Source organism: Panthera tigris, chromosome C2 (genome assembly GCF_018350195.1).
Source record: "Panthera tigris isolate Pti1 chromosome C2, P.tigris_Pti1_mat1.1, whole genome shotgun sequence".
Classification (NCBI taxonomy): domain Eukaryota; kingdom Metazoa; phylum Chordata; class Mammalia; order Carnivora; family Felidae; genus Panthera; species Panthera tigris.
Window position 1 is genome coordinate 112367134 of NC_056668.1, and position 18143 is coordinate 112385276.

Consider the following 18143-nt stretch of genomic DNA (forward strand, 5'->3'; position numbering starts at 1 on the left):
ATATCCATACATTGTATTTAGCAACAAGTCTCTGAAGTCTCCCTTAATCTAGAACAGTCACAGTTTTCTGTCTTTATCTATCTACTATTTAGGTTTTCACTAAATATAAAAGGCTTCCAAAGAAGTAAAAAAGAAACAAATCCAAGAGTTTCATAATGAAATATCCCTCAGTCTCTTTCTCCAGAAGCAATGTTACCAGTTTCATGTGTAGCCTTCTAGAAATAGTGTGGATAAGCATGCCTGGCCCTGAAGCTACTGTAGCGTGGTGACTTACAGTGAGGACAAGAGTTTGAATCTCCACCACTTACTAAGTATAAATCTTGGGTATGTTACCACACCCCTGAGCTCTAGTTTTCTCCTGTGGCAGGTGGTATATTGAAAGAATTAAATCAGATAAGCACTTAAATTATTTGTTATTATATACATTCCCCTTTGGCTTTTTCCCAAATGATAGAATGGTGCACACTTCTATTTGTTTGTTTTTTCCATCTAACATACTTTGATAATAACTCCATATCTGTTCTTTTTTAAATTGAGAGAGAGAGAGCATGTGCAAGCAGGGCAGGGGAAGAGGGAGAGAATCTCAAGCAGGTTCCACATTCAGCACAGAGCCCAATGCAGGGCTTGATCCCACGACCCTGGTATCATGCCCTGAGCCAAAATCAAGAGTCGGACCCTCAACCAGCTGAGCCACCCAGGCACCCTCATACCTGTCCTTATAGATTCACATCATTGTTTGGACCATTTTCTTCCCTTGGCTTCTCTGCCATCCCATCCATGGATTTGTTCCTAAGTCACAAGCTCTCTTTCTCAGTCTCCTTGGCTGATTTCTCCTCTCTCTTGTGCAGGGAAATGTAGGGGAGTCCCAGGGCCCTGCCCTTCTCTAACTACAGTTTCTCTGCAGGTGATAGCCATTCCTCTGGTTTTAAATACCAGGGCGAGGCCGTGGAGGCCCCTAGTCATAAAATTTAAGGAGACATTCACTCTCAGGCTCATGAAAGTGCAGGGTTAGCCCCGGAGAGTGATTATCCCCTTAAATTGCATGCCCTAAGCACTTTGCTCCCTCCCCCTTGGTTTCACCTCCCTAAATACCTCCACCTTCTCCCCAGACCTCCAGACACATGAATCCTATTTGGCACCTCTAATTGCATATTTTAAACAGGACTTCTGCCTTATTTCCCACTCCCATGCCCAAACCCACACCTTCTCCTTGTCTATGTCAGTTAATAGCATCACCATTTATTCGGCTGCTTATCCTTGAGTCCTTTCTTTCGACAAGTCCTATCTTCTATCTCCAAGATATACTCCAAATCTGATAACCTGTCACCACCCCCAGCTGCTATACCTTAGGCCAGCCTCCTGCCTCTTGCTACTGCGAACACTCCCTGCCCTGGAGTCTCCCTGCCTCCACATTTGCCTTCTTTCCTCCCCCTACCCCCTTATACACACTAATCAGCAGCCAGAGTGACGTGAAGGAGATTGTGCCACTCTCTCATTTAACCCCTCTCCCCTCCCAGTGGCTTCCTAATGAATTTAGAATTAAAAGCCCACGCCTTACCATGGTCACATGGTCAGGAGACTAAGACCCAGCAGGTGCAACAATCTGATCCCAACCTAGCAATCTCACTTTTGCCCCCTCTTGCTTGCCAGGTTCATTGCTGCCCCAGTGGTGTTCCTTCTCCCTGGAATGTTCTTCCCCAGATCTTATTATAGCCACTTCCTTCTCAGCATTCAGATGCCAGCTCAGGTATAACTCTGCTGACCACCCACACCCTTTCACTCAACCACTCAAAATTCCATTACCTTGTTTCATTTCTTTATAGCATTAGCACTACTATCTGAAAGTGTCTTATTGTTACCATTGCATAATAGCCTCCCAAAGCTCAGGGGCTTACAACAAAAATTTATTAGTTCAGTTTGGCAGTGCTTGATTGGGTTGCAATTAAATAGCACCTGGGGCTGGAGTCATCTAGAGGTTTTTCTGGGTTGGACATCCAAGACTCTTCCCTCCCATGTCTGGTGCTCCTCTGGGTTGCCTTTTTCTCTAGCAGAGTAACTTGGACTTCCTGCAAAACAGCTCAAGCCTCCAAGAGAAAAAAAAAAAAAAAGGAACAGCTGGTCTTCTTATATAGGCTAGGCCTGGAATTCGCACGCTGTAGTTCTGCCATATTCAGGTGGCCAAAGCAGTCATAGGCCAGCCCAGGTTCAAGGGAATTGAGGAATGAATTCTACCTCTTAAAGGAGAAGTGACATGTATGTAGAAGGAGAGAAGGAATTGATGGCAGCCATCTTTGGAGATAAGCTATCACATTTGTTTGTTTACTTGTTAATTATCTGTTTACTCCCATTAGGTTATAATCTCCATAAGACAATGGGGACCCTGCCTATCTTATTTTATGGCTCTCTTTCCAGCAGCCAGAACAATGCCTGGCACATATTAGGTGCTCAGTAAATAAATTAAGAAAGCACTTGATAAATGTTGGGGAAACTTAAATGGGCTGCACTAAACTTCCCCAGATTGGTCTCGCCAGGTTTGCTGATGCTGAGCATACTGATGCCACATCAGATAAGAGAAACCCTACATTTATAAAGTATTTCATTTCCTCTGCAAACAAGAAAAACTTGCCCTGAACACAAAATCTAGAAATAGATTTGGCATGTTTTCTAAATGGAAAATATTTCTCGTATCACCAGAAATTATTTTCCCACAGCTTGTACTACATGAAAATATTGAAGTTGACTGAAAATACCCCATTTTTTAATCTTGGTGTGGACTAGAAACAATTTTTTCTTTTTTGGTAGTAAAAGAAATAGAAATACTTCCTGATGTTGAACTCCCCCAGATATTCCCAAACCAAAAATGTCATTTCAAGATGGATTAAAAAAAAAAAATGTCTACTGAGAAATGTCATTAAAAGTTTGGTCATCAACATGCACAGTTTCTGATTGTAAAGCCAGTACTTGTTTATTCAAATAATTACATATGACCAAGGGTAGAAAAAATTCCTTCAACTCTCCTCTTTGTTGGTCTCTACTGGTGAGTTCTAGAAAATAATCCTGTGTTTAAACCTTTTTCTAAATCCCTTGTAAATTAGTAAGTGAGAATGTATTCATCGGAAGGATTTTAGTGATTTTTGAGGTTAAAAAGAAGAAGGATTTAATTTCTGAAATTACATTTGCAGACTATCACTAATGAAAGTTCTTCTAATCTTTGTTTTATCTTTAGTTTTCCCAGATTTGCTCAAAGTGATCCCCTTGAGCATCCACGTCAACGTCATTCTCTTCTCCACGATCCTGGTTGTTTTAACCATGGTGGGAACGGCCTTCTTCATGTATAATGCTTTTGGCAAGCCCTTTGAAACCCTTCATGGCCCACTAGGGTTGTATCTTTTGAGCTTCATGTCAGGTGGGTACAAAATTCTCCTTCTGAAGACAAATGTGCCTTCCAGTGTGTCAAAAGACAGGTCTACCTAAATGTAGTTATAGTACATATAGATGGATGTCCACTGTAGTCTTATGTATGATTATGAAAGTAGAGAAAAATATAATTATCCAACAATGGGAAATTTGAGATACGCATTTTGATACTCTGTATGAATAAATGATGGTGACATTAAATCACATTTTGAAGATGTAATCAAAAGGATGCATGCTTGTATCAAAAGTGAATAAAACAGTGTATAAGATTTTATAACTATATATAAATATGGACAATATATAGGAGTATATATATATTGTACATATACTCTCTCTAGCCTCCATACAGATACACAGAAAGAGAGAGAGAGACCATTATATTTGCGGTAGTTACCTCTGAGCAGGGAAATTATGTGTGATTTTCACTTTCTCTCATGCCTTTTAATGTTTCCAAATGTTCAATAATGTGCATTTATTTATTCACAATCAGAAAAACAGGAGTACCCGGGTGGCTCAGTTGGTTGAGTGTCTGACTCTTGATCTCAGCTCAGGTCTTGATCTCAGGTCATAATCAGAAAAATAAATACAAATCATGCAAAAGAAGTGAAGGGCCAGTGTTCTGCCCACATGAGTTGTAATATTCAAGCCTTTAGGTACTTGGTGTAGCCTAACGACGTGTGTATCTGGGAAAAAAATAAACTCTAAACTCAGCAATCAGTTCATCAATAAACATGTCCTACTCAATAACCAAGGCGGATGGAAAAGAATACAAACTCAAGGTAGTGCCTCAGGGTGTTTAGGATGTAGTTACAAGGAGAAGAGAAAGATGAGAAAATAAAAAATGTATACATAACTCATATGTAGCGTTTCTATGGAAGGCCTCTCATTTCACCACATTTCAGACTTGCAAGAAGATGTAGTACTTTGTCATAGTCCCAGGAAGCATCCATAGTTCTGTTAATGATTCCATGTAGAGATGTGAGGTTACAACTCACACCAGCCAACAGTGGATTGAAAATCCCTGTTAGAGGGGTCCCTGGGTGGCTCAGTTGGTTAGGCATCTGACTTGATTTTGACTCAGGTCATGATCTCACGGTTTGGGAGTTCGAGCCCCACGTTGGGCTCTGTGCTGACAGGGCAGAGCCTGCTTGGGATTCTCTGTCTTCTGCTCATGCTCACTCTCTCTCTCTCTCAAAAATAAATAAATAGGGGTGGGTGCCTGGGTGGCTCAGTCGGTTGAGCGTTTGACTTCAGCTCAGGTCATGATCTCCCATTTTGCGGGTTCGAGTGCCTCATCCGGCTCTGTGCTGACAGCTCAGAGCCTGGAGCTTGCTTCAGATTCTGTCTCCCTTGCTCTCTGCCCCTCCCCCACTCGTGCTTTGTCTCTGTCTCTGTCTCTCTCTCTCTCTCTCTCTCTCTCGCGCGCGCGCGCGCTCGCTCTCTCTCAAAAATAAATAAACATTTAAAAAAATAATAAGTAAATAAACATAAAAAAAAATCCCATTAGACTGTTTCCTTCCCTGACGTTGCCCTTTAACTGTCGGCAGGCCCCAGGCCCTTCTTTGTCTGGACACGGCTCCCTTCCCCTAGCACAAATCAACTCTGGCCACAAACCTGCAAAGCTCCTTCTCTATGAAGCAGAGCCTTGTGGTTAACAGGGGCTCAGTCACCTTGCAACAACACCTCAGCCTCTCTCCATTGGTACTTGAGCGCCCATCTCAGAGTCTTGCCTCCTCCACATCTTGCTAATCAAATAATTCACTTAACCACAGCAGTTCTCTCTCTTGTGGGGGTCTGCTAATATTTTCCCCATGTCTTTCACCAGCAGATAGCACAGTTCTAAACTGTGCAGCAACAGTGACCCTAAGGCGGCAGAGACCAGTCTTTCTCATCCTGGCATCTCCAGCAAGGGCGTCCAGCGTGAGGCTGTGCGCACAGTAAACACTTCAGTACGTGTTTGTGGACTTGAAACATCAAACCCAGAAGGAGGTGTTAGCTGGGGCACTTAGTACCCGTTAGAGAAATCGGAATTCAAATGGATGGGATTAGCAGAGCAGGCCCACAGAGGCAGAGGAAAAGGGCCGGGGAGAGACGGGGTGAGATATGTAAAGGAAGACTGAGGGCCTCGAGATCAGGGCAGAGGAGCAAGCACACAGGGGCAGGGTGGGGACAGAAAGACCGACAGAGTGATGTAATCTCACAGGTAGGGCCAAGTGAGAAGTGGATGTCGGCTTTACCTCCGTGCTCCCCCAGCACAAACCAAACTGGTAGATCTGGGTGGTGTGCTATTTTAGTGAAGGCCATTAAATCAATCAGAGGCTAGCCAGAAAACAGAACACGCGCTATTTTCCCGGAGGGAACATAATGTTCAGCAGTGGTTCTTAGAGTGGGGTCCCCAGACCAGGAGCCTTTCCTTACCTGGGAACTTGATAGAAAAGCAAATCCCCACCCCAGACCTGCTCCTGCACCGGGAACTCTGGAGGGGGAGGAGTGTGCCCAGCAATGTGTTCAACAAGCCTCTCAGGTGATTCTGCTGCAAGCTCTTGGGGACCAGGGCCGTCAGGGACTGATTGCACAGGTGTCAGAGGACCAGCAGCACAGAAAGGAGCCCCTGGGGTAACTCTGAGACGGCGCTCTCAGAAAGCAGCCGCCATTCCCAGGGCTTAAAGATCTGAAGAACAGTCTGGAGTTACCAGAACCTGGCGGCTTGAGAGAGGCCGGGGCGCTTGGTCTCAGCCCTCTGAGGAGATGACAGTGTCGGGGGACACCCGCAGCCGCTCTGGGAGGGTCGAGGGGCCTGGGAAGTCCCCCAGTGCTCCGTCCCGCTCGTGTCCCCTCCCCACAGCTGTCTGTTGACAGAGCATAACGGGAAGCAGCTGACAAGGCAGGCTAGAGACGGGGGAGTCTTGACCCAGCATCACAAAGCAGAGAAAAGGCTCGTATGAAGCCCAGACACGGCAGCTTATTAACTGGCACAGCCATCTCGCACTCCAGCCTCTGAACGGAATTCAGAAGAGCAGCCCATTTGGAAGACAAATTATTTGACAGTTCTAACGGACGACCAAACTAACGGTATTTGAAAAGCGAGATGACTCCGAGAATGCAGCATTTAATCCAAGTCCCAGATCTTATCTCGGCCCTTGGCCAAGTCTGATGCGAAGAAAACCTGAGCACAGAAATATATGCGGCAACACACAGACCCTGCGCTTACATTATATCTTATTTATCTTTGAACTTGTTGCAAAAGCAGGCCCTCAATAAAGGTTTGTGGATGAGGGAAGGAAGAGACGGGGAGGAAGGGGAAGGAGGAGCTAGCTCCAGATCTGTCTTGCAGAAGGTAAAGGACAGGTGCTTTGCACATCGTCTGCTTTTTAAAGCCCCCAATCCGTATTTTTAAATAGCAAAACTTTCCATCACTTTTTAAAACAAAACACGTGTCAGGGTCAAATGGACTGATGGTTTGTGACCTTTGGGGGTAAACAGATCACTCTTGAATCGCAGACTACCTCATTCAGCTTCAATATACATACAGTAAGCAGAAGCCCCTGGAGTTTTGGAAATGCTTATCCGAAGTTATAATATTCATGGAGATCCCAGCTCTGAACCCTCATCGTGGAAGGATGGGGATTACGGTCTTATCACAAACACTCTAACTATGAGCCAACAGATAAACACACAAAGAGGGGACAGCCTGTGTGAGGAAGTCATTTTGTTCCCGTGTGAGTCACACTCCATTAAAAACCCCTCTGCTGGCCGGCAGTGGGGGGGTGTGGGGAAGAGCAGCTCTTTTCCACTGAGTCTCCTCCCCTGTTTCTCTGCCCAGGCAGCCCTCCTCATAGTCAGCAGAGAAAATTTCTTCCTCCTCAGACCTCCTTTCTCTTCTTCTCCCACTCAGCCCTGGGTTCCCCAAGATGCCCCCTTTCCTTGTACCCATATCATTTGGATCTGTCTACTCCCTTGCTGGATGGGGACCCAAGGCTTGGCATCCTGAGGCATGAAGATACGGGAGAAGGAAGGAGAAGAGGTCTTCCTTCCACACTGCCGGGGTAACGGAGCTATGAGCCTTTCCTCATGTGTCCCAGCACGCACGCCAGACCCTGGAGACAGAGAAGGAAAGAGAACAAACCTTTGGATTAGGCCACCAAAGGTTTCAGGCGCCAGCGCTTGCTCATGCTATGGCCTGATAGCCCGTCGCCCTCTCGGACCAGACGCTCCTTCTACTACTTATGGCTTCCAGTTGGGTCATCTTATTCCTCAGCCCTCTTCATGTAGCATCTCTGTCCACCATCACTGTTCATGAAACACAGGCAACGCAGTTCACGTGCTCTTTCTCATCTTGTCAGTTATAAACTAGATTTGAGAAACCATTCCCCAAGTTAGGATTTCAGTAATACCTCAATGGGTTCCCTTAGTTCATTTTGGGCAGTGATTCTCTTTCTGGACTATACATTAAAATCACTCAGAAAACTCCCTAAAAGTGCTGATGCCAGGCCCCGTGCTACACTAATTAAATTAGGGTCTCTGGGGGTGGGGCCTGGGTACAGGTGTTTTTATAAATCTCTCTCAGGTAATTCTAATGCGTGACCAGTGTTGAGAACCACTGATTTAGGTGCATACATGTCCCTTATTTAACAAACCCTGACTGAATGCCCACTACGTGCCGGCCATCATAATAGGAACTGGTGATGCCACAACCAATCAGGTACACACAGTCCTACTTTCGTGGAACCTACAGTCTAGCAGAAGAATCAAACAAAAGCGTACATAAGCAATTAGAGATGACACTCAATCCCGTAAGGGTGATCAACATGCTGCTATAATAGAGAATGGAAAGAAAGAAGGGATGGGGCTTTGATGCACTGGGCAGCAAGTAGTTCTAAGGATTCAAAGGAGCTGAGGACCCCCAGAGACTTTCCCAAGGAGAGGAGAAAGCACGTGTGAAGACTCTAAGGAAAGAGGTCGGCTTGCTGTGGGAACTGAAAGAAGGCCCAGGTGGCTAGGGGTAAGAAATGAGGGGGAAATGAGAGAAAAAACAAAAAACAAAAAACACCAACATTATTATCAAGACCTGTTGATGGCAGTTAATGTCAGACCTCAAAAGTCAGCCAGGGTAAATCTTTCAGAATTGATTCTAATTACATTGAGAAACTTGTGAAAGAGTTTAAGGAGACATGAGGTTGCTGATTTACCTTTTAAGAAATGTCTGGTGAAAGACTAGGCTATATTGCCTTGGACATGGAGAGAGATGAATGGATTCTAAAAACATTTTGAAAGTAGATCCAAAAGTAAAGCCTTTTGCCGGTGGCTGAAGCAAGTCGACAGTGGTGGCATTTACCAAGACGAATAAGACAAGGGGAGGAATAGACTTAGAGTTCAGGGCAAGAAAGATGTGGAAGGAGGAGCTTAGCACTAGAAATCAATGTTCTATTTGGGGCATGTCAAGTTTGAGACCCTAGGAGGTATGTGAGTAGAGATGGCAAGTAGCCAGTGGGATATATGAGTCTGGAGCTCAGAGAAGAGGTCTAGACAAAAGACATAAATTTAGGAGTTGTCAGGATATAGATATTATTTAAAGCAATGGAAATGGATGAGATCATCTGGGGAGAGAATGTAGATAGAGAAAAATTGGCCTAGGACCAATCCCCGAAGAACACCATCAGTTCACTTTTGGGTTGAGGAGGAGTGGCCGGCAAAGGACACTGACTAGGTGTGTCTAGAGGGGAGGAAGGAAAACCAGGAGGTCATGATGTCCGTGAGGCTATAAGACGGGGGTGTTTCAAGAGTATTGCTGAACAGTGAGCTCTGTGGAAGCATAAATGGGAGAGTAAATGGGAGGGGAAGGCAGAATGGGGAAAACAGGGTCGAAAACACTTCCCTCCAGGTTTCTAATACAGTGGGAGAGAGAGAGAGAGAGAAATGTACACAAATTAGGGAGGTAGAGAAAGAGAGGGAGCCAAAGAAGAAGTGGCTGGGCATGGAAGCGACTGGATCCACATTTGCACACTGGGGCACTGATACATGAGTGTCTGCCTTTCTATACTGCATTCTAGAAGTTTCCCAGTTGATGGCATAGTCCCAGATCTGCAAGGAGAAGAGAAGAGGCCAGGTAGAGGACTTTCCATGGATCATGCATAGAACATTCTAGATAGTTCAGTGAATACTCTCTGAAGGTGATATGAAAGGTATTGGCTCAGGCCTTTTGGAGGTGGTGAAAACCTCCAAAATGTGGGCTTATTGCAAATTGTATTTATTATGTCTTCTCTTACACACAGTATCATGTTAGGAGTTATACCAAGCAAGGCAAACAAATACAATGGCTGCCTTCCTTTAAAAGGGAGATGTTCCTGATACGGGCCTAATTAATTATGATAATTACAACTATGGCATGGAACATAAACAAGCACAGTCACACATGAAACACACAGACAGGAAAATAAAGAGCAGTACAAAAATAGATGAAGGCTTACATTACATATCAATTTCAGTACTCCAAATATCCTGGCCTCTGTAATATGTCTAGGACATATTATTCTATAACTGTGGTCAGAAACTCTCCGGGTCTTGTTTCCACTTCAGTCCTTATGGAGGAGCTGTTATCTAAAGTCTGAGAAGGGAGATACAGGGATATCCAGGCATCAAAGCCGCCGAGCCTGAGCAAGGCTGAAGGACGGGATTGTGGTAGGAAAAGTCGGCAAAACGACAGTATTCTACTGGTTTCTCAGCATAGACTTTAGGAAGGAGGCCACAGAAGGAAAGAAGTAGTATTAGCCAGCCCGTGATGGCAAAGGACCAAAGATTCTGATTTGAGGTGCCGGTGGCAGCAGGGCAGTGACAGGATTGCACTCCAGGTTACTCATGTCGAGGGTGCTGGAAATGGCCATGACCTTGTGCAAGGAGATGTTCAATCTTGTTCTATCACAAACGCAGACTCCCTTCCTATTCAGAACACGCAAGTGTGTCTTCCTGTTTGTTTTAGAGTCTCAGCGCAAGTCCTTGCTATGACCTCTAAAGCACCACTTGATGCGCCTACCCCAGGACCCCGCCAGCCCCTGCCCCCACACTCGGCTCACCTCTTACTCCTCTCTGCATGGCTCTCTGCCTCTCTCTGCCCAAACTGCCCGGGTCCTCTGCGCACACTGTTCCCTTACCCCAAAATGCTCTTCCCTTCACTTACCTTTCCCATTCCTTGACTTTCTTCAAGAGGCACTAAAACATCATCTTCTCCCTGAGGCCTCCCTGGCCACCCCCTTCCCTGCTTTATTTTATTCTCCTTAGTGCAAATCACACTCTGATAAGTGACAGAATGTCCTTGCTTATCTTGTTATTGCCTCTTCTCCACTGTCTCCACCACTGACAGCTCCATGAAGACAGGGATTTCTGTCGGCTCATCCAGGGCTGTATCCCCAGGGCCCAGAACGCTGCAGTAGGCACCCAACAAATATTTGTTGAATAAACGAATAGAGCAGAAGTAGCTCTGTGTATTTTCTGAAACAAAGGATATTCTCCTTTTCTGAGAGTCAGTTCAAATTAGAAAAAAGATCACGTTTTTAGATCATTTCTTCTTTGCACAAATCACTGCTCTACTGACATGACATTTGTAAAACTTAAGTTAGATGTGGGTTCTTCAACTCTCCAGTACAGGAGATGAGGAGAAAAAGCTGAACCTAACTGGTGGTGTTCTTTCATCCACACCTTCTCTTTGGAAACACGTGACCAAATTTCTCCCCATCAAGACCTCAAAATCTACTCTTAGGTATTAACTTGTTTTACTTGTCCTGCTGTCCCTTTTCTAGATAGCAGCCACTGGTCTCTACAGCAGGGTGAAGACAGAACCGTTTTCATTTGCGGAAGAAATTATTGCTGGAGACCTCACCTTTGATAACTGGCTTTCTACTGAGATTGCATAATTTCACAGAAAATTAGTACCTACACCTGCAAAGCTATGGCTTTTCCACCTCCATTTATCATCCTTCAAGACTCCTTAAAGAAGGAAATTATCAATTTATCATTCTGCAGAGGCAATGGAATGCCTCTAGTATTTGTCATCTGTAAGAGAGCTTAAAGATGACGTGCTAGCTTTCTGGAAATGTTGGCCATTACTTTAAATGGAATTGAAATTCTAATTTATTATTTCCCACAATACAATCTTAGTGATAATAGGAGAATGTATCAGAGCTTTTTTTTTTTTTTTTTTTCACCTTTGAGGACACATTTCCCCTGAAGCCCACGGTACCCTGGACTCACAGAGATCCTGGCAGGCTGTTCTCACCCATCATGGCATAGTCACCCTCACGATCAGCCAGGGACGAAGAGGCAGCTCTCTTGTTGGCCGTGACCTTTGCTCCCTATATTGTAAGGACTGGAGGAGAGAGGCGTCCAGCTCTGCAGTCCCAGAGAGCTGCCAGAGGACAGTCATGAGTGTGCAATGTCTAGCACATTACAAATGTTTGTTAATTGACTGGTAATTCATTGTGTGACAGCTCTATAACTCAGCTATCCTTTTCAGTCAGGGATTAACTCAGTAATCAGTCATTAAAGGGGGAAATAAATATTACAGTACCAGCCAGATGGCAGGGCAATCAAACACATGAAGGAAAATGGCTGGTCTCTGGGTAAGACGCATGACAGCAAAATGTGGGTCCTGTGCCTGGTTATGTCCCAAATTCTAGCTGGAGCACGTCTTGGCAGGCTTTCCTACATCTAATGTACTCGAACCTTCCTCATGAACAGGAGCAGTGTTGGTCAGACAAACACGTGAGGCATCTGTGCAAAGGGCCCTAGCTGAGTTTGGACTCCTGGGGAACATGGATAGCTGGGAAAAGGAAGAAGGAAGCACGCAGGCCAGATCCTAACATTTGTGAGGCCTTGAGCAAGACTATTAATGACAGTCCACATACCACATGTCTGAACATTTGAAAGTCATAAGCTAATAAACTATTCAATGAGACATGCTCTATCCTTCTGCCTTGACAACATCTCTCCATAAGGACCTGGAAGGCCACATTCATATTTAAAATTCTGGACCTGAATGCGGTGACAGAGAAGACCTGCCCCTGTCTGTCCACTTCCTTCCTCTTGCTTGGTTCTATCCACACTGCAAAGGGCCCCACGTGTACACTCTACTGTGTATCTGAGCTCTGACTGCACCCTCACAGTAGCTGTTCCTTGGCCATCTTCAGGCCTCAGGGCTGTGCAACACCAGCCACAAAGTCTGCCCTTAGAGCGACTGCTCCAAAGAAGACAGATACCCATGCAGCCCTGGAAATGCACTCAGGGCTGTTTGGGGAGGGAAGTCCCAGGTCCCAGGAGCACGAGCTAGAATGTGGGTGAGGGACTCAAGATGGGCTCATCCCATTGACCCTCACCGGAGGGTGAGGAAGGGTCTTTCTAGAAGAGAGAGAGCAGCACCCTCTAAATGTGGGACCCAGAGCAAGGAGCCCCCTTGCTGGGGACTAAGGGCCATATTGGAAAAGTGCTAAGCCCTATTCCCACCATCACCCCCATCCCTTACACACCTCTTCCCGTGTGCCTGGCATCCAGGCCACAAAGAGAAGATACGTTTCATGTGTATCTTTTGGTCCATAGGTTGTAGTTATCCTTGGTCCCACATCTCTTTTAGAGCCATGGACAGAGAGAAGCAAAGATACCCTAACATCACAGTAAGTTGTTTCCCTTCACATCTCTTCACAGTCACAGGGTTGGCAAAAATTCAAGCGAGGTTATTGTGCTCCGACTCTGAAATGACAAAGTTGACCCCATGGTCAACTCCAGAATCCAGAACAGAATCTCAGACCATCCTCTCAACTACTGGACCGTGCGCTCTGTTTTGGGAGCTTGCACACTTGGATGATTAGCTATGGTGAAAGGCTGCGAGTCTTAAGATACCCCAAGCAACCTTTACTTCAGGAATTTGAAATGCAGTCTCACTATGATGCTGTCTCCCTAACAAAGTAATACCTCTAAAATATTTAACAACTCAAAAAGGAAACCTAGCTTGAATTTTCCTTTCAAGCAGGAAGGAAATAACAGTGTTTCGCTTCTGTCTGAAATTCACCATCTCCTCAGACAAAGAAAGTTCTTCTGGTAAAAGCAATGGCATTTTCTCCACAATTTTCAAATGAAAGATAAAGAGAAAACAGCATTGCAGCCTTTTTGTTGGATCTAACAAGAAAGGAATAATACGATTTTGCCAGGGGAGAGCTCTGGTTTTAAGCTCCGAATACAAAAATAGGCTGACGAATTTTACAAAGGAATACTCTCAACTACTGCGCTGAGGCTGGCGAGAAGTGAAGTTTCAAGAGAACTGCATCATTTGATTATTGGGGGGTATATTACGATGATGATCAAGCGGATGGGTCAGCCCTATGCAAAATTCTAAAATGAAAGAAATGGGATAGCTCCTTCCCTGCTCACCCCACCCTTCACCTCTTACTCCCACAAGATCCTGTCTCTACCTCGATCCCAATGCAAATCCGACCTTTGGAAAAGGAATGGGGACCATCATTTGCATTATAGCTCCTCATGCCAGACCACTCCCCACACCGGTCCAGCCTCCCTTTGCTCAGCTAACTTTTCCTACAGCTACTTCCAAGGAACCTTCCATGATGCTGCCCACCCTCTCAGTAATAGCCACCTGTACCTCCCTTGCTTTTACACTCACGGAAATCGGTTTACAATTGTCTTATGTGTGTTCCCTACCCTATTCTATTCTCAGAGCAGAAACCATATGTATTTTCTTTAACGTTTACATATCCACCATTATCCCTGAGCTTGGCACATAGCACGCCAAGTGGAATCAATGAATGAGTGAATTAATGAATGGGTACTGAAGCCAGTATATTGCTGCTCCCAGGGTATCTGAATAAACTGTAACTGAAGGGCAAAAAGCACTTACCCCATCTAAAGGAGTCATAAACATAATGGGAGAGTATTTGGAGGAACAAGAGCCTGTACTATATTCTTTTGGGTGGCTTATCTGAAACAGGGTTTTTTGGGGTGTGGTGGGGTGGGGGTGGGGGGTAAGGGATTGTGGTAAGGACTTGCAAGATGAAAAGAGTACATAAAAAGCGTAGGAATAGCTACTGATTAGTAAGCATTTATGTGTGTCAGTTCTAATGACAAGTGCTAATCGTGCATCATCTCCATTATTCACATTTTAGAGATGAGAAAATTGAGACTTGGAGATTAAAATTGCCTAATTTCACAGAGTAAGTGGAGGAATTAGGGTCCGAATCCAAACTGGTTTGACCCAAGTTAGAAGACCATCTCAGCAAGTCTCCTATTAACTCGACCCCCACTGAGGTGGCCTGGGATGCAACACTAGCTGTGGAAGGCCTGGGCACCTTGCTATCCACTTGCCACCTGCTTCTGTCCTCTGTGCCACCCACCCATCTGGGGGTCTCCCATTCTCCATCTTCAGGGAGAGGGCCTCTCAGAACTTCCAGGCACCACTCAGTATGGAGTGCCCCTGTCCTGCAGGGAGATCACCCACACCACAGCTGCACCTTTAAGATTAGATTAGGCTACCAATGAGTAGTACATGAGGGAAAAATAATAATAGTGGATTAAACGAAATAGATATTTATTTTTCTTCCACATAAAAACCTAGAGTTTGAAGTCTAGGGTTGGCCTGGTAGCTCCAGGTGTCTGAAATCCATACTCCTCCATTCTTGTTTTTCTATACTACATGGCTTCCATTTCTGAGGCCACCTGGTCCAAAATGTCTGCTGGAGCTCCAGCCATTGCATCCATATTTCAGCTACAGGAAGGAGGAAGGGGGAGAAGACAGGGCAGCCATCTGATACATGCATACTTCAAGGAAACTTTCCTGCCCTCACCCCGCCCCTCTCAACCAAACAGTGAGGCCTTTATTCAAGGCAGCCACACACACCCAGGTAAAAATCCCGAGTTTTGTTAGACACAAGGAGAACAGATACTGTCGCCTCAATGCTTTATGTATGGCTCCCTTTGCTCAGGGACTCCTCTGGGCAGCCGTGGCCAGGTGGGAGCTGGAGGAGAGAGGAGCCCTTCTGAGGGAGAGGTCATGGAACTCTTCTGAAGGAAGCCCTAGGCCCTTTCATAAGGGGGCTGCATGGCTGGAATTTTTTCTGCATGGTCTGTGAAGTACAGAGAAATTTGTTCTCTTAAAGTCACATCACAGCAGTGGCTGCTTTGTAGCCGGATCCCACCATTGTGCTTTGAAGGTGCCCAGCCAGCTATTCAGCCCACTCATCACACAGAGAGGAACATCTCCCAGTCTTCGTGACATCAGCTAGATTCTACCCTCCCCACCTCCACCAAATCTTCTTTGCTCACGGATATAATTCAGGCCCCCCGCCCATCACTTGGAGAATCAGGCTCATGATTACAAATGTGAAATGCTATATTTTTGGAGAAGGATGCCAATGAGGGTGATGGTAAAGGCTTTCTTTCGTTTCCACACTGACCCTCTTCCCTGCCCCTTACAATCGGGAAATATCTGTGACAACACATTGTTTGCTCCTTCTGTTGCAGGCTCCTGTGGCTGTCTTGTCATGATACTGTTTGCCTCTGAAGTGAAAATTCACCACCTCTCAGAAAAAATTGCAAATGATAAAGAAGGGACTTACGCCTACAAAACGCAAAGTGAAAAATACACCGCTTCGTTCTGGGTTGTTTTCATTTGCTTTTTTGTTCATTTTTTGAATGGGCTCTTAATACGACTTGCTGGATTTCAGTTTCCTTTTGCAAAATCTAAAGACACGGAGACGACCAATGTAGCTGCAGATCTAATGTACTGAAAGGCAAATATTCCTGTGATCTGCCAAGTAAGGGAGTCGACTTGCTCTGGTCACTTGGAAATGGTCCATTTTGTCCGTCCTTTCAGATGCACAAATGAAAGCATCCAAGCCCTCCATGGCAATGTTTACAAATGAGGTACTAAGGATACAGGCTCAGTAAGGGGAGCAGAAGGAAGGTTTGAGAAGGTTGTTTTACTTCATGGGAACTGCGTGCTTAAAGCTCTTGACTAGAAGGGACAAATTGTTACCCTATGTACGCATCAAAGTGTAAAATGTCTGCTCCATCAGGAAGGAATGAAAAGGCATGGGGACTATGTTTTAATACAAACAAATACGATTTCTGATACATCCACACATTTGTTGCCAGAGATACCAGGAAATAAAGCTGGAATCGCTTTCCTAAAATGATAGTGCACTAAGTGAGCATTGATGAAAAGTATCCACATGCTTTTTTTTTTTTTTTTTAAGTTCGTTTAAAGCACAGTCTTATTATCCATGCCTGTTGGTCAAAATTTGCAAACCTCTAAATGGAAAAAAAAAAAAAAAAGGCGGGTGGGGAAACACAGTACTTTAAACAGACATACTTGCTGGGACCACTGACGAATCATGCAAAATGACTCTTCTTAGTAAACTTAATGCAAATGACTCACTGGGGCTGTTGTTTCTAACTTTAGTGTCTTTAAGCACTAATTCCCACTTATGAAAATCACATTACATTCTGGGATTGTGATGGTATCACTACGTCTCGGTTTTTGGCCTGGCTGTCACAAAGCATGACCCAAGCCCATTTTCTTTTTCCTGAATTACCCATGAAATTGACCTGCAGCTGACCAAAGACCACAAGTGAGTCCAGAATAGACACTTCCTCTGTCCCTGACCTGCTGCCCTCAAGAAAGCGCTCAGGAAGAAGCAGAGAATGACAGAGAATACACCACCAGGCCCCTCGCCACAGCTGCTGGGTACTTAGCCGCCATACAAGAGGTTCTGAAAGTGCTCACTTAAAAAAAAAACAAAACTTTTTCCCTTTTGGAACAATTTACAAGAAACAAATGACTGCTTATATCCCTGATAAGTAGCTTGCTCTGTTGGTGATCCGTGGCCCATAGGCTGACATCAGACTACACCTTTACTTTCCAGATGCCTGTCCCCACGCCTTCATTCAGGAAATACACCCGGAGAATTTCTAGAAGACCACAAGTCAGTCTGGCAATGAAAGGATGTTAATTCTAGCTCAGGCTAGTGGAGCCCAGTGCTGGAAGTCTTCACGCAACAGTTAAACACAGAAGCCTCCGTAGCTGGGAGGGGGCAGGAAGGCCCAAGGACCTTCCCCATGCGGTAATTGGCCTGAGATCCTGGAAAGCCAGGCCCCCACATTCTCATTTGACCTCTCTCTCTTCTCAGAGGTTTGAAAAACCTCTAACACCACGCTTTCTTCAGGAAACAAGTCCCCAGTTGTTCTCTCTTCTGTAAAAAGAGAAAAGTCGGAGCAGCGGCTGAAAATCTAATGAGAACCTAATAGGCGAACTAACAATGGTCCCTGGATGGGAAGTCGAGGCAGGGCTGCTGGTCCCTGCAAATCGTGCCACACACAAAAATAAAACAAGATACAACCTGGGCCCTCAGAAGAGTGCGCTTACATTGTGTCCCTTTCTTCTCTCCGATGAAATGTGTGGTTCCAGTGGCCTGTGACCCTTAGAAGAGGGATCTGGCCAGGACTCCTTTTGTGGCTCCCTCTATGGGGATCAAAGGCGCCGAAGAGTGACACTCATTATGCTGTGTCCGACCTCCCTCCCCAGGTGGCAGCCAGCATCCTCACATTCTCTCAGGGATGCGGGGCCCCCTGCTGGCTCTGGGGCTGCAAACACAGTTCCACGGTCTGTTGGTCGGTTTCCTTTACACTCGTCTGCAGCCGCCCTCATCAGCTCGGAGAATACCCACGCTCATCAC

The 18143-nt window shown here is 45.3% G+C and overlaps 1 protein-coding gene across 1 annotated transcript in view; it reads left to right on the forward strand.

The window, feature by feature from the left end:
- Positions 1-16196, forward strand: part of CLRN1 (clarin 1) — a 39204-nt gene extending 23008 nt beyond the window's left edge. Inside the window, exons 2-3 of the mRNA XM_007086307.2 lie at positions 3227-3406; positions 15931-16196. Of these exons, the coding sequence (XP_007086369.1) occupies positions 3227-3406; positions 15931-16196 (446 nt within the window). The remainder of the gene's footprint in view (positions 1-3226; positions 3407-15930) is intronic.
- The last annotated feature ends 1947 nt before the right edge of the window (positions 16197-18143 follow it).